The 15,948-nt window shown below is 41.0% G+C and overlaps 1 protein-coding gene across 18 annotated transcripts in view; it reads left to right on the plus strand.

Annotated features, from left to right (window-relative positions):
• The window catches only part of DMD (dystrophin), a 1,901,967-nt gene that overhangs the window by 815,161 nt on the left and 1,070,858 nt on the right, over positions 1 to 15,948 (plus strand). For all 18 annotated transcript variants that reach the window (XR_008319265.1, XM_053308495.1, XM_053308494.1 and 15 more), the window contains one exon: positions 13,851 to 14,012. Coding sequence is in view for 17 of the 18 variants with exons in the window: in XM_053308495.1 (XP_053164470.1) it covers positions 13,851 to 14,012 (162 nt within the window). In the remaining variant the exon portion in view is untranslated. The remainder of the gene's footprint in view (positions 1 to 13,850; positions 14,013 to 15,948) is intronic.

Here is a 15,948-nt window from a genome sequence, read left to right on the forward strand (position 1 = left end):
TATCAATGACATGGTGAGACAACTTAGTAGTCCGGACTTTCACACAACCCGAAACTGGCGGATAGAAGTAGCTCCTCCCTGCTATATGCCAATGATGCTGCATTTCTCTCTAGGACACTGATTGTCCTCAGAAAAGCATTGAAAGCCCTAGCTCAGTATTGCAAAAATGATCAACTGAAATCGACTATCAAAAAACTAAAGCCATGGTCTTCTCCAGAAGACCCAAGACCCGCCACTGGAGTATAAATGGCCACAAAATCGATCAGGACACCTGTTTTTAAATATATGGATGTGGTCCCACATGCCTCTGGATCAAGAAAGGACCACTGCGACCATGATACCCTCTCTGCCCAGAAGATCTCCACTGCCATACTAAGTTTCCTATGGTCTAGAGGAGGCCAGTACATACCTGCCATGTTTAAACTGTTTGAGGCCAGGACATTGGTGCAACTGTCATCAAACAGAGGATAATGGGACACTGAATGCCAGGCTGACCTGGGTAGGGTTCCAAACCTTTTGTCCTTGGAAATATCTGTCACAGTTGAAAACCCCTACCCACAGGAGGACGTTTACGCTTGTCCTGTGTCATGTCCTTCCCTCCACTGTACTGGAAGGCAAATACAGAAAGATCCCAATGGCTTTGCCCCTGTGACTCTGGGGAGCAAGGGGGGAGTCCAAGGTCTCTCCAGTGCAGAGGTGGAGGGAGAGAGAGTTGCCCAGAAGGGTGCCAGCAGCCAGAGTTGTGCCCAGGCCCTCAAACCCGGCGCCCAAGCACCCGGCCGCCCTGAAACCCTAACACTGTCGGTGGGCTGGGGCTTGTGGCTGCAAGGAGGGAGTCCAAGGTCTCTCCAGTGCAGAGGTGGAGGGAGAGAGAGTTGCCCAGAAGGGTGCCAGCAGCCAAAGTTGCGCCCAGGCCCTCGAACCCGGCACCCAAGCACCCGGCTGCCCTGAAACCCTGTCGGTGGGCTGGGGCTTGTGGCCGCAAGGGGGGGAATTTAAGGGATTGTTTTGTGGAAAGGTGAAGTGGATGAATTGCCCCTCAGGGGTGTACAACTGGTGTAATGTATGTACAGTAAACCAACCCCACACACACTCTTCTCCTATAAAACAGAGAAGAAACACGTAGTAAGGCGTCAATAAAGCATTGGATACCGTCGGAGGGAGCAGACGTGTGTTTCGAGAGCTCCTGTCTTTGTTCTCAGTGGCGTCGTTCGGATCTAGATCGAAGAAGAACTCCCTTCGAAGAGAGGAGGCTTTCCTCCTCTCAGAAAAACCACAGAAAAATGTACTTCTCCTTTGCCCTTTTTATACAGAAGTTTGGGCCAAGCTTATTTCTCCACTGCTTTGCAAGTATTCTGGCCACCCAATCCATGTCTACACCCGAATGCTACTGTCTGATGAAGTTCCAGCCTTCATGTTTAACACTGCCAAGTTCTGCGTGGCAGCAGATCGCAAGGACCTCACACCAGCTCTGAATAGTTTTGATCTGTTGTTGATACAATTCGCTAGTGCCCTTTTCTTATACACTTTGCTTTGGTCATGTTAGTATGTTAGCATTTTTAGTAATCTCATAGTTTTAATATTAGAGTGATAACATAGTTTTATGGTTCCATATGTAGAGATTTATACTGTTTTTATAGTATTGAATTAGTTTTTAGTAGTAGTTTTATATCTTTACAACCTTAGAGCAACATTTTTTAGTATTTATAGTCTATAATAATTTTAATAGTTTCTAGTAATTGTACCATTAATTATATTATAGTTTACAGTAATTGTGATCTATAATAATTTTAATGTTGATGTAACATGATTTTAATTTTGACATTGCCATTTTATAATTACCTTTTGATGTTGCTCTACTGTACTGTCTTATCCTGTTCTTGGACCATAATAAAGTTAATTTGATTTGAATCCTTTCCTTCCAAATCCCTTGCCCGGTCACACCTCGTGAGGTTCACATAGAGGATATATGGAGTTGGTGATAGTACTGGAGGTTCTCCACTGAGTTAAGCACGCCTCTGTTCTCCTGCCCTGAGTGGATCCATTGTATGATTGCAAGCCTAACATCCTAAGTTATTTTTTTGCTCTGATCTATACTATGACCATGTAAGACTTTTCTCATAAATGTGGGATACATTTGATAAATGGCATTTGATAAATGTGGGATACACCAGAAATACAGCATGTTGAGATGTATTTTAAAGTTAGCTTCTCCAGTTTGGTTTTAATGTAGAAGTTTTAATACCTTGATCCTAAAAACTTAAAAGTAAACCCCATTGATTTCAGCAGGATTTAGTATTTCAGCCTTGAAGAGACAATCAATTATAAATGTGTTTTGAATCCCGTTGTTGCACATTTCAATAACATGCAAGGTAATGAAGAGTTAGGCCTCATTAGCCAAAAACATGATGAAAGAATAATGTTTTGCTGTGAAAGGACTGCTACAGAGGAAGCATCCATTCATTTTAGGCACTGCTAGCAAAAGATAGTAAGAGTAAATATACTTTCATTATGTTTTTGTTTGGGCCTCTCTCCTAATACTGGAGAGAAACAAAAATGTTTGTATTTATTTGAGCAATGGAAAAAGGTTGTAGCCCAGTAAGTCTTTAAAATATGGGTAAAATATCAATGAAGCCAAACCCAGACAGCTTAAACAGCAGCATAAAATAATCAAGTTTGTGGCTTCAGCCTAAACCAAACATGGGATAGAAATGTCTCTTATTAATTCCACAGTTGTCCTTTGTGGGTTTATACTATATGCATACTTTTACTAGTAAGAAGAAGTTTTCACTTTAAAGAGTCAGCAGAGATATTACTGTAGCTGACTTCCACACACAAATAATGAAAAATGTTGTGCTTAGGTTAGGAAAAAATTACTGAGGAGACCAGTTCTTCTGAAATTGGTATCATAGCAAACTGAATTTTTTAACAAGCCAATCATGGAAGAAGTGGAGGACCAATTTTCTGAGAGTCCACTTCTCTGATATTAGCCTTCTGCATAAGCAGTTATTTGAATAAATATATCCTTTTCCAAATGTCTGACATATAATGGGGTCAGTTCAGCCAAGGGATATGTCTCCATTCATGCAGGCCCTGGGAACCAAAAAGGCAGTCGGGAGCTTGCATAGTGTACAAGGCAGGCTTTAGGGCTGGGATAAAGCACTGAAGGGCTGTGTGCAGGACATCCACCACAAGCATAATAGGTGTTGCTTCAGCAAGGCTTGCAACTGAGGCCTTCAAGGCCTGCCTGCTGGTTGCTGGATTTGGCTCTGCACCTTTTTAGCAGAATCTGCCAGATTTAAAGGGCCAGTGTCTGATTTTACAAGCATTGACTCTGATGATGTCCGGAGGCCTCTGCTGTGTTGGGACTGCTCCTCCAAGGATGCCTCTGCATCAGAGGAAGAGCACAAGAGTGTATCTTTTGGCCGTTGTAGGTGAACTGGGTCCACTAGTATGGAGGCTTCTCTGCTAGATTCCTCCCTGGAGCTGTCCAGATCATTGCTTGGTTAGGCCATGACAACATCAACCCACTTCCATAATGTTTGCACCAGCTTGTGGATGAATTTGATAGTAAATTTTAAAAGAACAATAACATCTGCTCTGTAGAAGGTGGATGGTTTACAACACTGTTTTTTCAAACTGTGTTCTGAGGAATCCCTGGGGTTCCTAGAAGCTAATCTAGGAGAGGAGAGCTGGTCTTGTGGTAGCAAGCATGACTTGTCCCCATAGCTAAGCAGGGTCTGCCCTGGTTACATATGAATGGGAGCCTTGATGTGTGAGCAAGATATCCCCCTCAGGGGATGAAGCTGCTCTGGGAAGAGCAGAAGGTTTCAAGTTCCCTCCCTGGCTTCTCCAAGATAGGGCTGAGAGAGATTCCTGCCTGCAACCTTGGAGAAGCCGCTGCCAGTCTGTGAAGACAATACTAAGCTAGATAGACCAATGGTCTGACTCAGTATATGGCAGCTTCCTATGTTCCTATGTAATCAAGGGGTTCCTCAATGAGATGACTAATAACAGAGATCAAGCTTATCTGAAAGACAACTTGTCCTTTAATAGGAGAAGTTCCCATGAAATTTGGAGCTGCAGAGAAGCACACATTCAGTCTCACTGGATGTGTGCTTTCAGTGGGTGATGTGATACGGGTGATGGTGAACTCAAACAGGTCTGCCACGGGCTCAAATAGAATGTGATCATCCTAGAATATGCATCAGAATACTCTTCAGTGCTCAGCAGCAGTAACTTGGAGTGAAATGTTTTCTTTGAAGGCAAAATCCATACCGTAAAATGCTAGTTTACATTATTGTAGTAAAACATACTAAAGCTTAGATATAGATAAATGTGGTGATAAGCATCCATATATTATTACTACTGGTTTACAGAACCAGAACAAATTATATTATTTCTAGTGGAAGTAGGAAGTCAATGAACTCCTGTCTCTTTCAGTCTTCTCATACTCTTACTCATAAAAACCCTTAACATAACGAAACCTACATGTTAAAAAGCAGGTAAATGGCTTGATGAAACTAGCAACCAAAGGCAAGGAACTTACAAACATTAAGACTTCTAAACTTATTGTTGGAAATTCTCTGTGGTGAGAGAATCCCTTTTTCAATATAGCAGAGTGCACAGAGGCACAAACACAGCGGATTTAGTTATGCATGCATGTGTGCTAAGAGTAAAGTAACTTGGAGCCAATTGCTAGTTTCAAATCAATATAAAAAGGTATTTATTAAGGAACTCCATTCTAGATAGGAAAGTGAGGATTTAGGATCTCTAATCTATCTATCTAAATGGATGCAGATGGATTCACCATCTTCTCTGCACATATGGTGCAGGGCAAGAGACTTGCCATGTTGCAAGGTCAACAGCCAGGTAGGAAGAGAGAGAAGGAGGAAGGAAGTTGAATCCCCTAAGATTAGCAATCTACATTTCAAAGGGATAGCATCAGAGCAGCAGGAAGTGATGACCAAATGTCTTTGACCTTCTAGCCCTCTGACTTACTAGTCTGTCCTCCACTGTCTGAGGCAAAGAGACAGCGCAAAGTCCTTTCCTTCCAACACCCCCTCTCGTTGTCTCGTGACTCAGTTCACAATATTCATTTTCTCTCTCAGCTTTTCAAAGCAGGGTCTTGGTAGTGGCTTAGTGAGTAAGTCTGCGAGCATTTCATTTGTCGGGCAGTAGAGCAACTTGATTAGTCCATCTTTCTGCAGACTTCTCACTACATGGTACTTCACATCAATATGTCTGGTACTCCTCTTTACATCTTCTTGTTTGGAGAGTTGAATGCAGCTTTGGTTGTCTTCATACACTGGTATGGGCTGTGGTACCTCTGTACCTAGGTCCTTCAGTAGTTGACACAGCCATTGTATCTCGTGACAGCCCTGTGCAGCTGATACATATTCAGCTTCAGTGGTTGATGATGCTACTATGTCTTGTTTTCTGCTTGACCAGCTTATCGCTCCATCTCCATAGAAAATTATGTGACCACTGCTGGATTTCCTGTCTGTTATATCTCCACCCCAGTCTGCATCTACGTATGCTTCTAGTTTTGGTTCACTATTAGCTGGCAGCTTGAGCTTAAAGTGTGCAGTACCCTTTAGGTACCTAACAAGTCTTTTCATTGCATTCCAGTCCTTGACTGTTGGTGATGCAGTCTTTCTACAAAGTAAACCAACTGCTGTACTAATATCTGGCCTAGTGAGTGTAGTAATGTATAAAAGCTTACCCAATGCTTCACGATATCTATGGTTGTCAGATAGTGGCTCAGTTTGATCTTCTTGCTTTATGTAGTTCACTTCCATTGGAGTTGGTGTAGGATTTGCATTTTCCAGTCTGAGCAAGTTTATCAAGTCTTTAATTTTCTGTTCTTGGTTGATCAGGAAACTTCCATCTTTCTCTCTTTGTACTTGAATGCCCAAGTAGTGTGCAATGTTGCCAAGTTGCTTGACTTCCACTTCTTTGTTCAGATGATCCATTATTTCCTTGCTGTCATCTGGATTTTCATAGGCAAAAATCAAATCATCAACATACGCCAAAATGTAAGTCCATTTCCCATCTCTGCATCTCGTGTACAGGCAGGGATCAGCTTCACTTCTTTTGAAGTTTGCTTGAAGCAGCATATCATTCAGTTTTATATTCCATGCTCTGGCAGCTTGTTTTAAACCATAAATGCTCTTTTGCAGTTTGCATACATAGTCCTCTTTGCCTTCCTGTAAGAAACCTGGTGGTTGTTGCATGTAAATGTCCTCTTCTAGTTCACCATGCAAGAATGCAGTTTTCACGTCTAGGTGCTCAACATGCATTCCTTTGCTAGCAGCAATACTTAACAGAGTCCTTACTGTGGTATGTTTAACCACTGGTGCAAAGGTTTCATCATAATCTTCTCCATATTTTTGTGAATATCCTTTTGCTACTAATCTGGCTTTGTAGCGCTGAATCTCACCATCAGCATCATGTTTGAGTTTGAAAACCCATTTGCAGCCAATAACTTTTCTTCCTTGTGGTAACTTAGTAAGAGTCCAGGTTTTGTTTTTCTGTAGAGCCTCAAGCTCTTCAATTGCAGCCTGTTTCCACTTCTGGGCTTCTGGTTGTGGTAGCTGGGATATTTCCTCCCATGATGAAGGTTCTGGTTGTTCCGCTGTTCTTGCGAGGTAGGACAGCCTCGGAGCTGGAACACCTCTGTTTGAGCGCGTTGATCGCCTCACCTCACCCTCTGTGGTCCCTTCTATCACCTCAGGTGCGTCTGGTGGATCGCTGGGGGTCTCTGTGTCAAGTGTGGTTGGATCTGGATCTGCTGTCTCCTCCTCCTCCTCAGTTCCTCTGAGATCAGGAAGCATAATCCAGTCATCAGGGTGCTTGGTCTGGTTGCTTGCTTCAGTGTAGGCCCCCTCTGAAGGTGTAGCTCTTTCATCCTCTTCAAAACACACTGCTCTGCTTATGGTTATCCTGTTGGTGTCAGGATCCAGAATTCTGTAGGCTTTGGATTGTGCTGCGTAGCCTACAAAAATCCCTTTTGTGGCCCTAGGCCCTAACTTAGTCCTTTTTTCCTTTGGGATGTATGAGTAAGCCGTGCTTCCAAAGACACGCAGGTGCGTCAGGGACGGCTTATGACCATGCCAAAGTTCATAAGGTGTTGTTTCAATAGGTTTTGTGTTCATTCTGTTGTGTATGTATGTAGCAGTCATGATGCCTTCTCCCCAGAATTTCTGTGGGAGGTGTGCGTCAGCAAGCATGCATCTTACCATGTCCAGTAGAGTTCTGTTCATTCTTTCTGCGATTCCATTTTGGGGCGGGCAGTAAGGCACCGTAGTTTGATGCACAATTCCATGTTCTCTTAAGAACTGCTGTGTAGCATTGGACATGTATTCTCCTCCATTGTCTGTGCGCAGGATCTTTGGCTTCCAGCCAAATTTGTTGCTTGCCATCGCCACATATTGTTTTAATTTCTCCAGCATCTCTGATTTTTCCTTCAGTAAATAAACACACGTGTATCGTGAGAAATCATCTGTTATAGTTAGAAAATATTTATGATTACCTATGGTTGCTGGTAGTGGTCCAGATATGTCACTGTGGATCAGATCCAAGGGTCCTTTCGTCTTCCTTTCACTCTGCTTTGGGAATGGCTTGTTTACTGCTTTGAACTCGAGACAAGAAACACAGTTAGTTACAGTGTCACATGGTACAAAATCAATGCCATTAGCTAATCCCTGTTCCTTCATGTTTTGAATTGATTCAAAACTTCTGTGTCCTAGTCTTCTGTGCCATAATTGTAAGCAGTTTCCATGCTGACACAACTTGGCTAGGTTCACTACATTAGGCTGGTATGCCTCAGGTCTGGACTGGGCTGGTCTTTCTCTGTCTGTAAATTGCTCTTCCACATGATAAAGACCTTGAAATTCCGAGCCCACAAGGCAAACTTCTCCATTCTGGGTAACAACACATTGTCCATTTTTAATATACAATTCACAGCCTTGTTGCTCTAGCTTGGATATTGAAATCAAGGAGCTTGAGAATTCAGGGATATACAAAACATCTCTCAGAAAAAATGGTTTAACAGATCCATCCAGCAATTTGCAATATAAAATTCCTTCGCCCTTTTTCTTTGCTTTAATTGTAGAATTATTGCCCAAATAAACAGTCTCTTCAGGAATATCAAACAGTTCAGTATAGAAACTTAGATTTTTAGAAATATGGACAGATGACCCAGAATCTAAAATCAGCTTTTCATTATTTTTCATTAAATTAACACTATAGTTCTTGTTGAAATGTCTGTCTGTATACTTGGAATCTCTATTTTCATTCTCCTTTGTTTGACTGATATTCCCAGACCTCCTGGTCTGATTCTTGGGACAATGCGCCACCCGGTGGCCAAATTCGTTACACAGGAAACACCTGAAGGCTTTGTTTCCAGCTGACCTCATTTCAGCACTGGCGGTCATGTGACCTCTCTCTCTGGGCTGAGTTTCTCTGGTGTAATCTGCTCTCTTTGTATGCAAATGTGAGGTGCCCATGCGGTTCCCTCTTGCAGCATTTCCTCCAGCATTCCCTCCCCATCTCGGGTTACGTCTGGAATGATCAATTGTTGCTTTAAGAGCAAAGTTGCTAGCCAGTTCACCTTCATAGCGTGAGTTTAAAAGGTTTCTTCGGTTAGCCTCCGAAGACAATGTTTCTACAGCCTTTTCAAAGTTTAGATTGGTGTGGGTTTCCAATTGCCCAATTATAGTGCTATAGGAAGCAGGCAAGCTCAAGAACAGAGTCTCCAGCTTTTGACTCTCTGTAAATTCCTCTCCTGCTTGTCTAAATTGAAAAAAGAAATCTTCCAAAGTCCCAATAAAAGTAGAGAAACAGTCCCCATCTTTATATTGGAGATCTTGCAATTTTCGGCGTAAATTAAACGTGTATGCCCATCCTTTCCTCATATGCATAGAATCTAGCTTGTTTAGCATCTCCTTTGAGGTTCCAAGATCACAAATAGCATAAAGGAAAGTTTTACTCACGGAAGCTGTAATCATCGCTTGTGATTTTCGGTCCTTAATTAGCCAGAGTTCCTTCTCCTTTTTCTCAGCGTCCGAGGTTCCATCTGGCGGGGGGTCTTCCTCAGTAACTTGGTGGAGTCCCTCTGCTTTCAGTGCAATCCTCAGTCGAGTCTTCCATTCCAAGTAATTATCCGCTTCCAGGATGGTAAGCCTGAGTTTTCCCTCCAGGTATGCAGCCATGCTCACCGGCTCCAAAAGGCAGTTGCTGTAGATTAGCAATTCAAAGTGTCCACGCTAGATCTCAATGGATCTCCTGGAACAAACCTAACTATCTAGTTGCAGCACACGCAGCTCAAAATACTGCTCCCATAACTGGCTGGAGCCCATAACCTGTTGGAAATTCTCTGTGGTGAGAGAATCCCTTTTTCAATATAGCAGAGTGCACAGAGGCACAAACACAGCGGATTTAGTTATGCATGCATGTGTGCTAAGAGTAAAGTAACTTGGAGCCAATTGCTAGTTTCAAATCAATATAAAAAGGTATTTATTAAGGAACTCCATTCTAGATAGGAAAGTGAGGATTTAGGATCTCTAATCTATCTATCTAAATGGATGCAGATGGATTCACCATCTTCTCTGCACATATGGTGCAGGGCAAGAGACTTGCCATGTTGCAAGGTCAACAGCCAGGTAGGAAGAGAGAGAAGGAGGAAGGAAGTTGAATCCCCTAAGATTAGCAATCTACATTTCAAAGGGATAGCATCAGAGCAGCAGGAAGTGATGACCAAATGTCTTTGACCTTCTAGCCCTCTGACTTACTAGTCTGTCCTCCACTGTCTGAGGCAAAGAGACAGCGCAAAGTCCTTTCCTTCCAACACTTATAACCAAATATAAATATTTACTGCATATAATCAGAATGATCATCTTATTTTCCCCAGAAGACACAGTTCTTATCTACAAGCAGTTGCCTCTACTGCAATCCTTCTTCCAGAAAGTTCTCAAAATCTAAATCTCTATTTTATTAGTAAATAATATTGCACATTAAGGAACATACCGTCTTGGGATTTTTTTTAAAAAAAGCATTTACAGGCTAAATGAAATACTAAACATCTATGTAAAGGTGACCCATTCTCGGCCACCAGATTACTTAGTTTGTAGTTCATTTTTATTTGAATAAGTCTGTGGTTAGTGTGGCTGTACAACACTCAAAGTTAGAGCAAAAAACAATCTAGTGTGATATTACTAATTCTGCGAGAAGTCACCACATTTAATGAAAGGAAATATTTATTTGTATATTTCCTCTCATTATTAAATATTTCCTCTCATTAAATGTGGTAATTTCTCGCAGAATTAGTAATAACGTAGTAGATTGTTTTTTACTCTAACTTTGATTGTTGTACAAGCCACATTAACCACAGCCTTATTCAAATAATTCTGTGAAAAGTTATATTTAATGAAAGCAAATACTTATTTGTCATGGATGCTGCTCATCTTTGTATGCATTGTCTTTAATTTACAAATGAAGGACTTGAAAGCTGTTGTCATGTATTGGCTAAGAGAAAGACCTATGAATCAGAAAGTCCCTGCCTCAAATTTCACTTCAGTTATGATCCCACTAGGCAAGCCACTGCTTCTCATTGTCAGCCCCTGTCTGCACTACAGGGTGAGCAATAATACTTATGTTGAAGAGGCTGCTTTAAAGAGTATAAGAAAACAAGACATGTGAAGCACTTTGAATACATGAAAGTGTTTTTCAAATGCTACTTACAAATGCTAAGCAGGAAGAGCCAATGCAATGTTGCAATCAGTAAGCAACGGGAGTATGGGCACTGTTATTTATTTATTTATTTATTTATTTATTTATTTATTTAACATATTTGTATACCGCCCAAAACTTACATCTCTGGGCGGTTTACAACAAGATAAAAACAAAATTAAAACAACATGCTGTTCTCATCAGCAGCCAAACCCGAGACAGGGCAGCTAAGCCCAGGCTTGGCTGCCTGTGACAATGGCCGGTAGCTGCGAGGCTTCCAGCAGCCCCTCAACAGCAAAACCGCCTAGGGAGCCCAATGGTTAGCCAAGGTTAAGGGCACGTGTGCCCTTACCCCAGGCTAATTGTTCATGTCAGCACCAGGTGCTTCCAGCTGACACTGGCACAGGAGGGGGGATTCCTACAATGCATCATGCACCCACATGGTGCACTATGGGATTTCTGGGGGCCGGCAGGACACATCCAGACCCCTGCTCCTCCGTGCAGCCTGGGATAGCTGAGGACCATCTCTGTGTGTGATTAGCGCACCCAGAAACTCCCGGAGGAGCATCTGCAGGGAAGGTGAGCTTCTGCTGCCTTCTCCGCCACCCAATCTCAAGAGATCTCACTGGATCATGAGAAGGAGGTCAATCTTAGGCTAGGGGTGTGCACCGGACCGCGGACCTGCGGCTCGGCACTGGGGTGGGGGGTTCCATTAAGGGCGGGGGGGGCTTTACTCACCCCTCCCGCGCTTTGCAAGTTTGGTGCGCTCCCTGCACTTCGCAGAAGGCAGGGAAGGGGGCGGGCGGACGGACAGACATCTCCCCGCCGCCCGCCCGAGCGCTTTGGCACTCGGTCCGGGCGAGATTTCAAGAGCTCAAATGGCTTGAGGGGGCTTCGGGGGCGGCAGGGAAGTATCCTGCCGCCCGATTTTGAAGTCAAGAAGGAGCGGCGAGCAACGAGAAATTCTGCGGCGCATTTTTAAAAATAATTATGGCACCAAACTTGCAAAGCGCGGGAGGGGTGAGTAAAGCCCCCCCCGCCCTTAATGGAACCCCCCACCCCAACCCTCCCGGACCAAAACCACCCCTTGTCCGGATCGGTTCGGAGGCCAGTGGAATGGCCTCCGAACCGATCCGTGCACACTACTATCTTAGGCTTCTGGTGCCTGTGGTTTTGATTTTGAGTTGTTAGGAATCTTACAGTTATTTTGATTTAATATTCTGAGACACCCTGATGATCTAGTTTTCAATTTCTCCAGGTGGGAAAGAGGCACTATTATTCTTTAGAGGGAGGATGGAGGTTTAGAGAGGGAAAACAAGGTTACTATAGTGAACATCCCAGGACATGATTCAGAAATTCAATAGAGCTTTTCAAGCCTGTAAGCCATGTGTAAGCTGCTAAATGACAGGGTTGACAATGCTTAATCAATTGAGTCTGGCACAAGAGAAAAAAATATACACAGGATTTGACGTATACAAGAAAGGTATTATTTTAAGGGCAACGCTGGGAATTAAACACTGCAACTTTCAAAAATAGCCCAGATAATTTCATTCTGCTTTTATAATTTTATATAAGTACAATAGAAATGTACTCTTTGTATTCTTGTATTTAAAGAATATGTATTCTTTAAATATTCCCCTTTTCATATACAGTAATTAGCAAATTGAAAGACTTATAATGGAAATAGTTTTTCTTGTTGTTAGAACCTTGTAAACACAGTATGCAGAGCATATAGTTGCAGCAGTACTTCAGATATAAAGTATCTGAAGTACTGCTGCAACTATATTGGTCCCAGGATACAAGGAAGAGAGGAGTGTGTGCTCATAAGAATGCGCTACTCAAAATCCATGGGGTCCACATAGGCTTTTTGTAACATGTGCAGACAGCAAATGGCCCTTGCGTGTGCAAAGACACATTCACTATACTCCATTATAAACTGTCACAGGAAAAGAAAGATACAGAGGATATGGATGCTTTATTCCCTATTGGTGAATGCTTTTAGCAAAATTAGTTTTCCTTGGTGTAATTCTTAGTCCTTGACCCTCAAGGGTACAATAGCCTTGAAAAGATTACCCTGGCAACTCACTTAATAATAGGACTTGGTCTTCAAGTTTATTGACTGAAAATAAATGTCAGGTTTATATGCCATTTAAAAAATGAAAGGCGGTATAAAAATTTCATTGGTTTAATGAAAGGCAGTATTAAAATTTAACAATAATAAATAAATGTTCACACAAATTTTTGAAGAGCCCAGCAATGACCAAAATAAAAAATTAACTCACAGCTATCTGAGTTCATGAAGTATGGTGAAGGCACATTGACAACTGTACAAAATTCAAAGTAAATTTCTATTATTTTCATTATTTTTTAAAAAATACATTAAAAGTGTGTTCCCAACTACATTAAAAATCTTTTATTTTTTATTGTCTGCATCATAATCGCTGGGCAGGTTTAAAGTAAAATGACTTGCTATAATAATATTAGGAGCAGCCTAAACATTGGATTCCTATGTTCTTTAACATTTAGCTTAATGCTGAACTGTTAAAAATGATTATAAATAATGTGAGGAATGTAGCATAAAGAGCCTTCAAGGCAAATACAAGGATCCAGTGTTTCCTCTGAGGACTACCATTTAATCCATACTCTGAGGAACTATTTATACTTCCTATGTGAGAGTTTGTTTTATAAACAGATCTTTTATCCCTCTCACTTGTTGAAATGGATTATCTTAAAATGGACTGTGATGACGGTAGATCTGTTCTAACCAAAGCAAATCTCTTGGGATATATAATGAGATCAAGAGGCCCTTATTCTTCAGAGTGAAAAACTATCTGAGGAAAGTGGTTGAGCTTAGTTTTATAGTCTTCTACTCACTATAGAATTCCTCAATCTTTGCTTTGATTTTTAGGGGATATTTACAAGTTATACATTTCTTTGTTCTTATTTATTTGAAAAGCAAAATGGCTGGCAAAAAGAGACGCAATTTATCATACAAAAAGGTGGTTGAGTAACAGCTGGAAAATTCTAGTTTGTACTAAAACCTGTATTTTTAATGGTATGTTTAAAATGGCTGTGTTTCATCTGTTAGTTGTATTTTTCCCCTTTGTTTTTTTTTTTAGGCTGTAAGAAGGCAAAAGGTTCTTGAACAAAGTATACATTCTGCCCAGGAGATCGACAAAACCCTTCAATTAATTCAGGAGTCCCTTGCCTTCATTGATAAACAGTTAACAAGTTACATTGGAGACAGAGTTGATGCAGCACATGTGCCTCATGAAGCACAGGTAAGTTTTACAGATTTATTAAATAGATTTATCAAGTGGTCAGTAAGGTGTCTATAATTGTTGTTTTTACCCATTAATGATTTCTAGAATTTTCAGTGATCTGAATTAGGAAGTCCAATTTGCAAGCCTTTTGTTGCAACACTACTGACAAAAGCATGGAAAATTGAACTTTACATAGTGATATGGCCTTCTGAAGGGCAAATTGTTTTGCAGTAATTGAATGTTTTGCATGTACTTTAGATGTCCTTAGAGCGACACTGACTTATTTTATGGGATTGAATTAAAAGACACTAAATGTTTCTGAAGGTTGTGCTGTAACACTAAGGCAGCTGAATGAATGCTTTTAACTCCCGACAGTGCTATTTTTATCATGCTATCAGCCACTCATCATCTTTACTACTTTTAGTTGACTTCCTAGTAAAGCTGATTAGATACCCAATGAATTGTTATTGAGTTATGCAATCACAGATACTCTGTTTAATTACTTGGTTTGAAACATACATACTCATAACATTATATCTTCAAAATTATATATTTTGGTTTGAAACGCACATACCCGCCCAGAGATGAAAGTTTGGGTGGTATATAAATGTGATAAATAAATTTTAAAAAATAAAAAATAAAAATATCCCATATGAAAGAAATTAAGTGAAACACTATCACCATGTCCTTACTTTTTATCACTATTTCTGTAAATATTTGTTTAACCTGTGAAGTACATTCCTAAAGGCTGCAATTTTCATTATTTTTACATTTTTAAAAATGATTTTACATGCAGTTGCATGAATAAACTGTTTCAACACTCATATTATTCATTTAAAAATACACTGGTGATTATTTGGGCACTTTTATTATGTGTTATTAGCTATATAAGCCACTATGCTATTGACAAGGGTCAATTATTTTCCTAAAGGTTTCTTCTAGATTTCGTGTTTGGCATTGCATTGCATCCATATGGTGGTGAGGTTGTGAAATGCATTCAATCTATACACATCTGAGTGTTCATTATTTTAAAATTAAGTATGACTCAGTTTTTGCAAGCAAATAAAATCATTGGGGGTGGGGGGGAAGCCAGCTTTTATAACCATATATATCTTGGGCTTATGCTTTATTAAATCCTTTGAAAACTTAGCAGAGGACAGTATACAACTGGAACAGGCTAGGGTTGTGCATGGAACCAGTTTGGCTGGTTTGGTTTTAATCTGGACTGGATTTGAACCAGCTAAGACTGGGGGTGTGGGAGAAAAAGGGGACTTTGTTCCTTATCTGAGTTGGCGGTGGGGGCCACAGCAATATTGGGGGTGGGCTCCTCCAAGCTCCCCACCAGCCTCATGAAGAACAGCCCAGGCCGCAGCCAGGGCAGTTTAGGACCCAGTTTCAAATATAGCCTCAGTCTATTGATACTGCTCACTTGATAATACCATGGCTTGTCCTCTCTTCCTTGAAATATTTTGAACTCTCATTTTTGCTCTCCTTTTTTTCTTCTTCTTCTGATGTTCTTCCTCCCTGTAATTCTCTGATCCTAATGTCAGGGAAGGTGATGTTACTTCCATATCTTTTTAGCAAAGCAATTTTAAAAGGTTCTCTATGGTATCTTCTATAATACCTTAACACATCCCTTATCTCTCTCATGTTAGGCCTGACCTGCTCTGATAAGCTTTGTTCAATTATTATTTTCCCCCAAAGATGATTTTGAGGATGAACCCAACTGTATGAGGAAACATTCTTTAATACAAAACTGAAGCTAATTTATGTGATATTTGTGGAGGGTGAAACAAGCAACTCTAGTGTTCTAAGCTATAAACCATATTTGCATTGCACACCCATTTGCCTTAATATTATTATCTGAATCCAGAGCAGTCAGAAGGAGATAAATTCTTTTCCTGATTATTAGTTATTTACCTTCCTTGTACAGGAAAGTAGCTTTGGCATGTTT

Source organism: Hemicordylus capensis, chromosome 3, assembly GCF_027244095.1.
Source record: "Hemicordylus capensis ecotype Gifberg chromosome 3, rHemCap1.1.pri, whole genome shotgun sequence".
Classification (NCBI taxonomy): Eukaryota; Metazoa; Chordata; class Lepidosauria; order Squamata; family Cordylidae; genus Hemicordylus; species Hemicordylus capensis.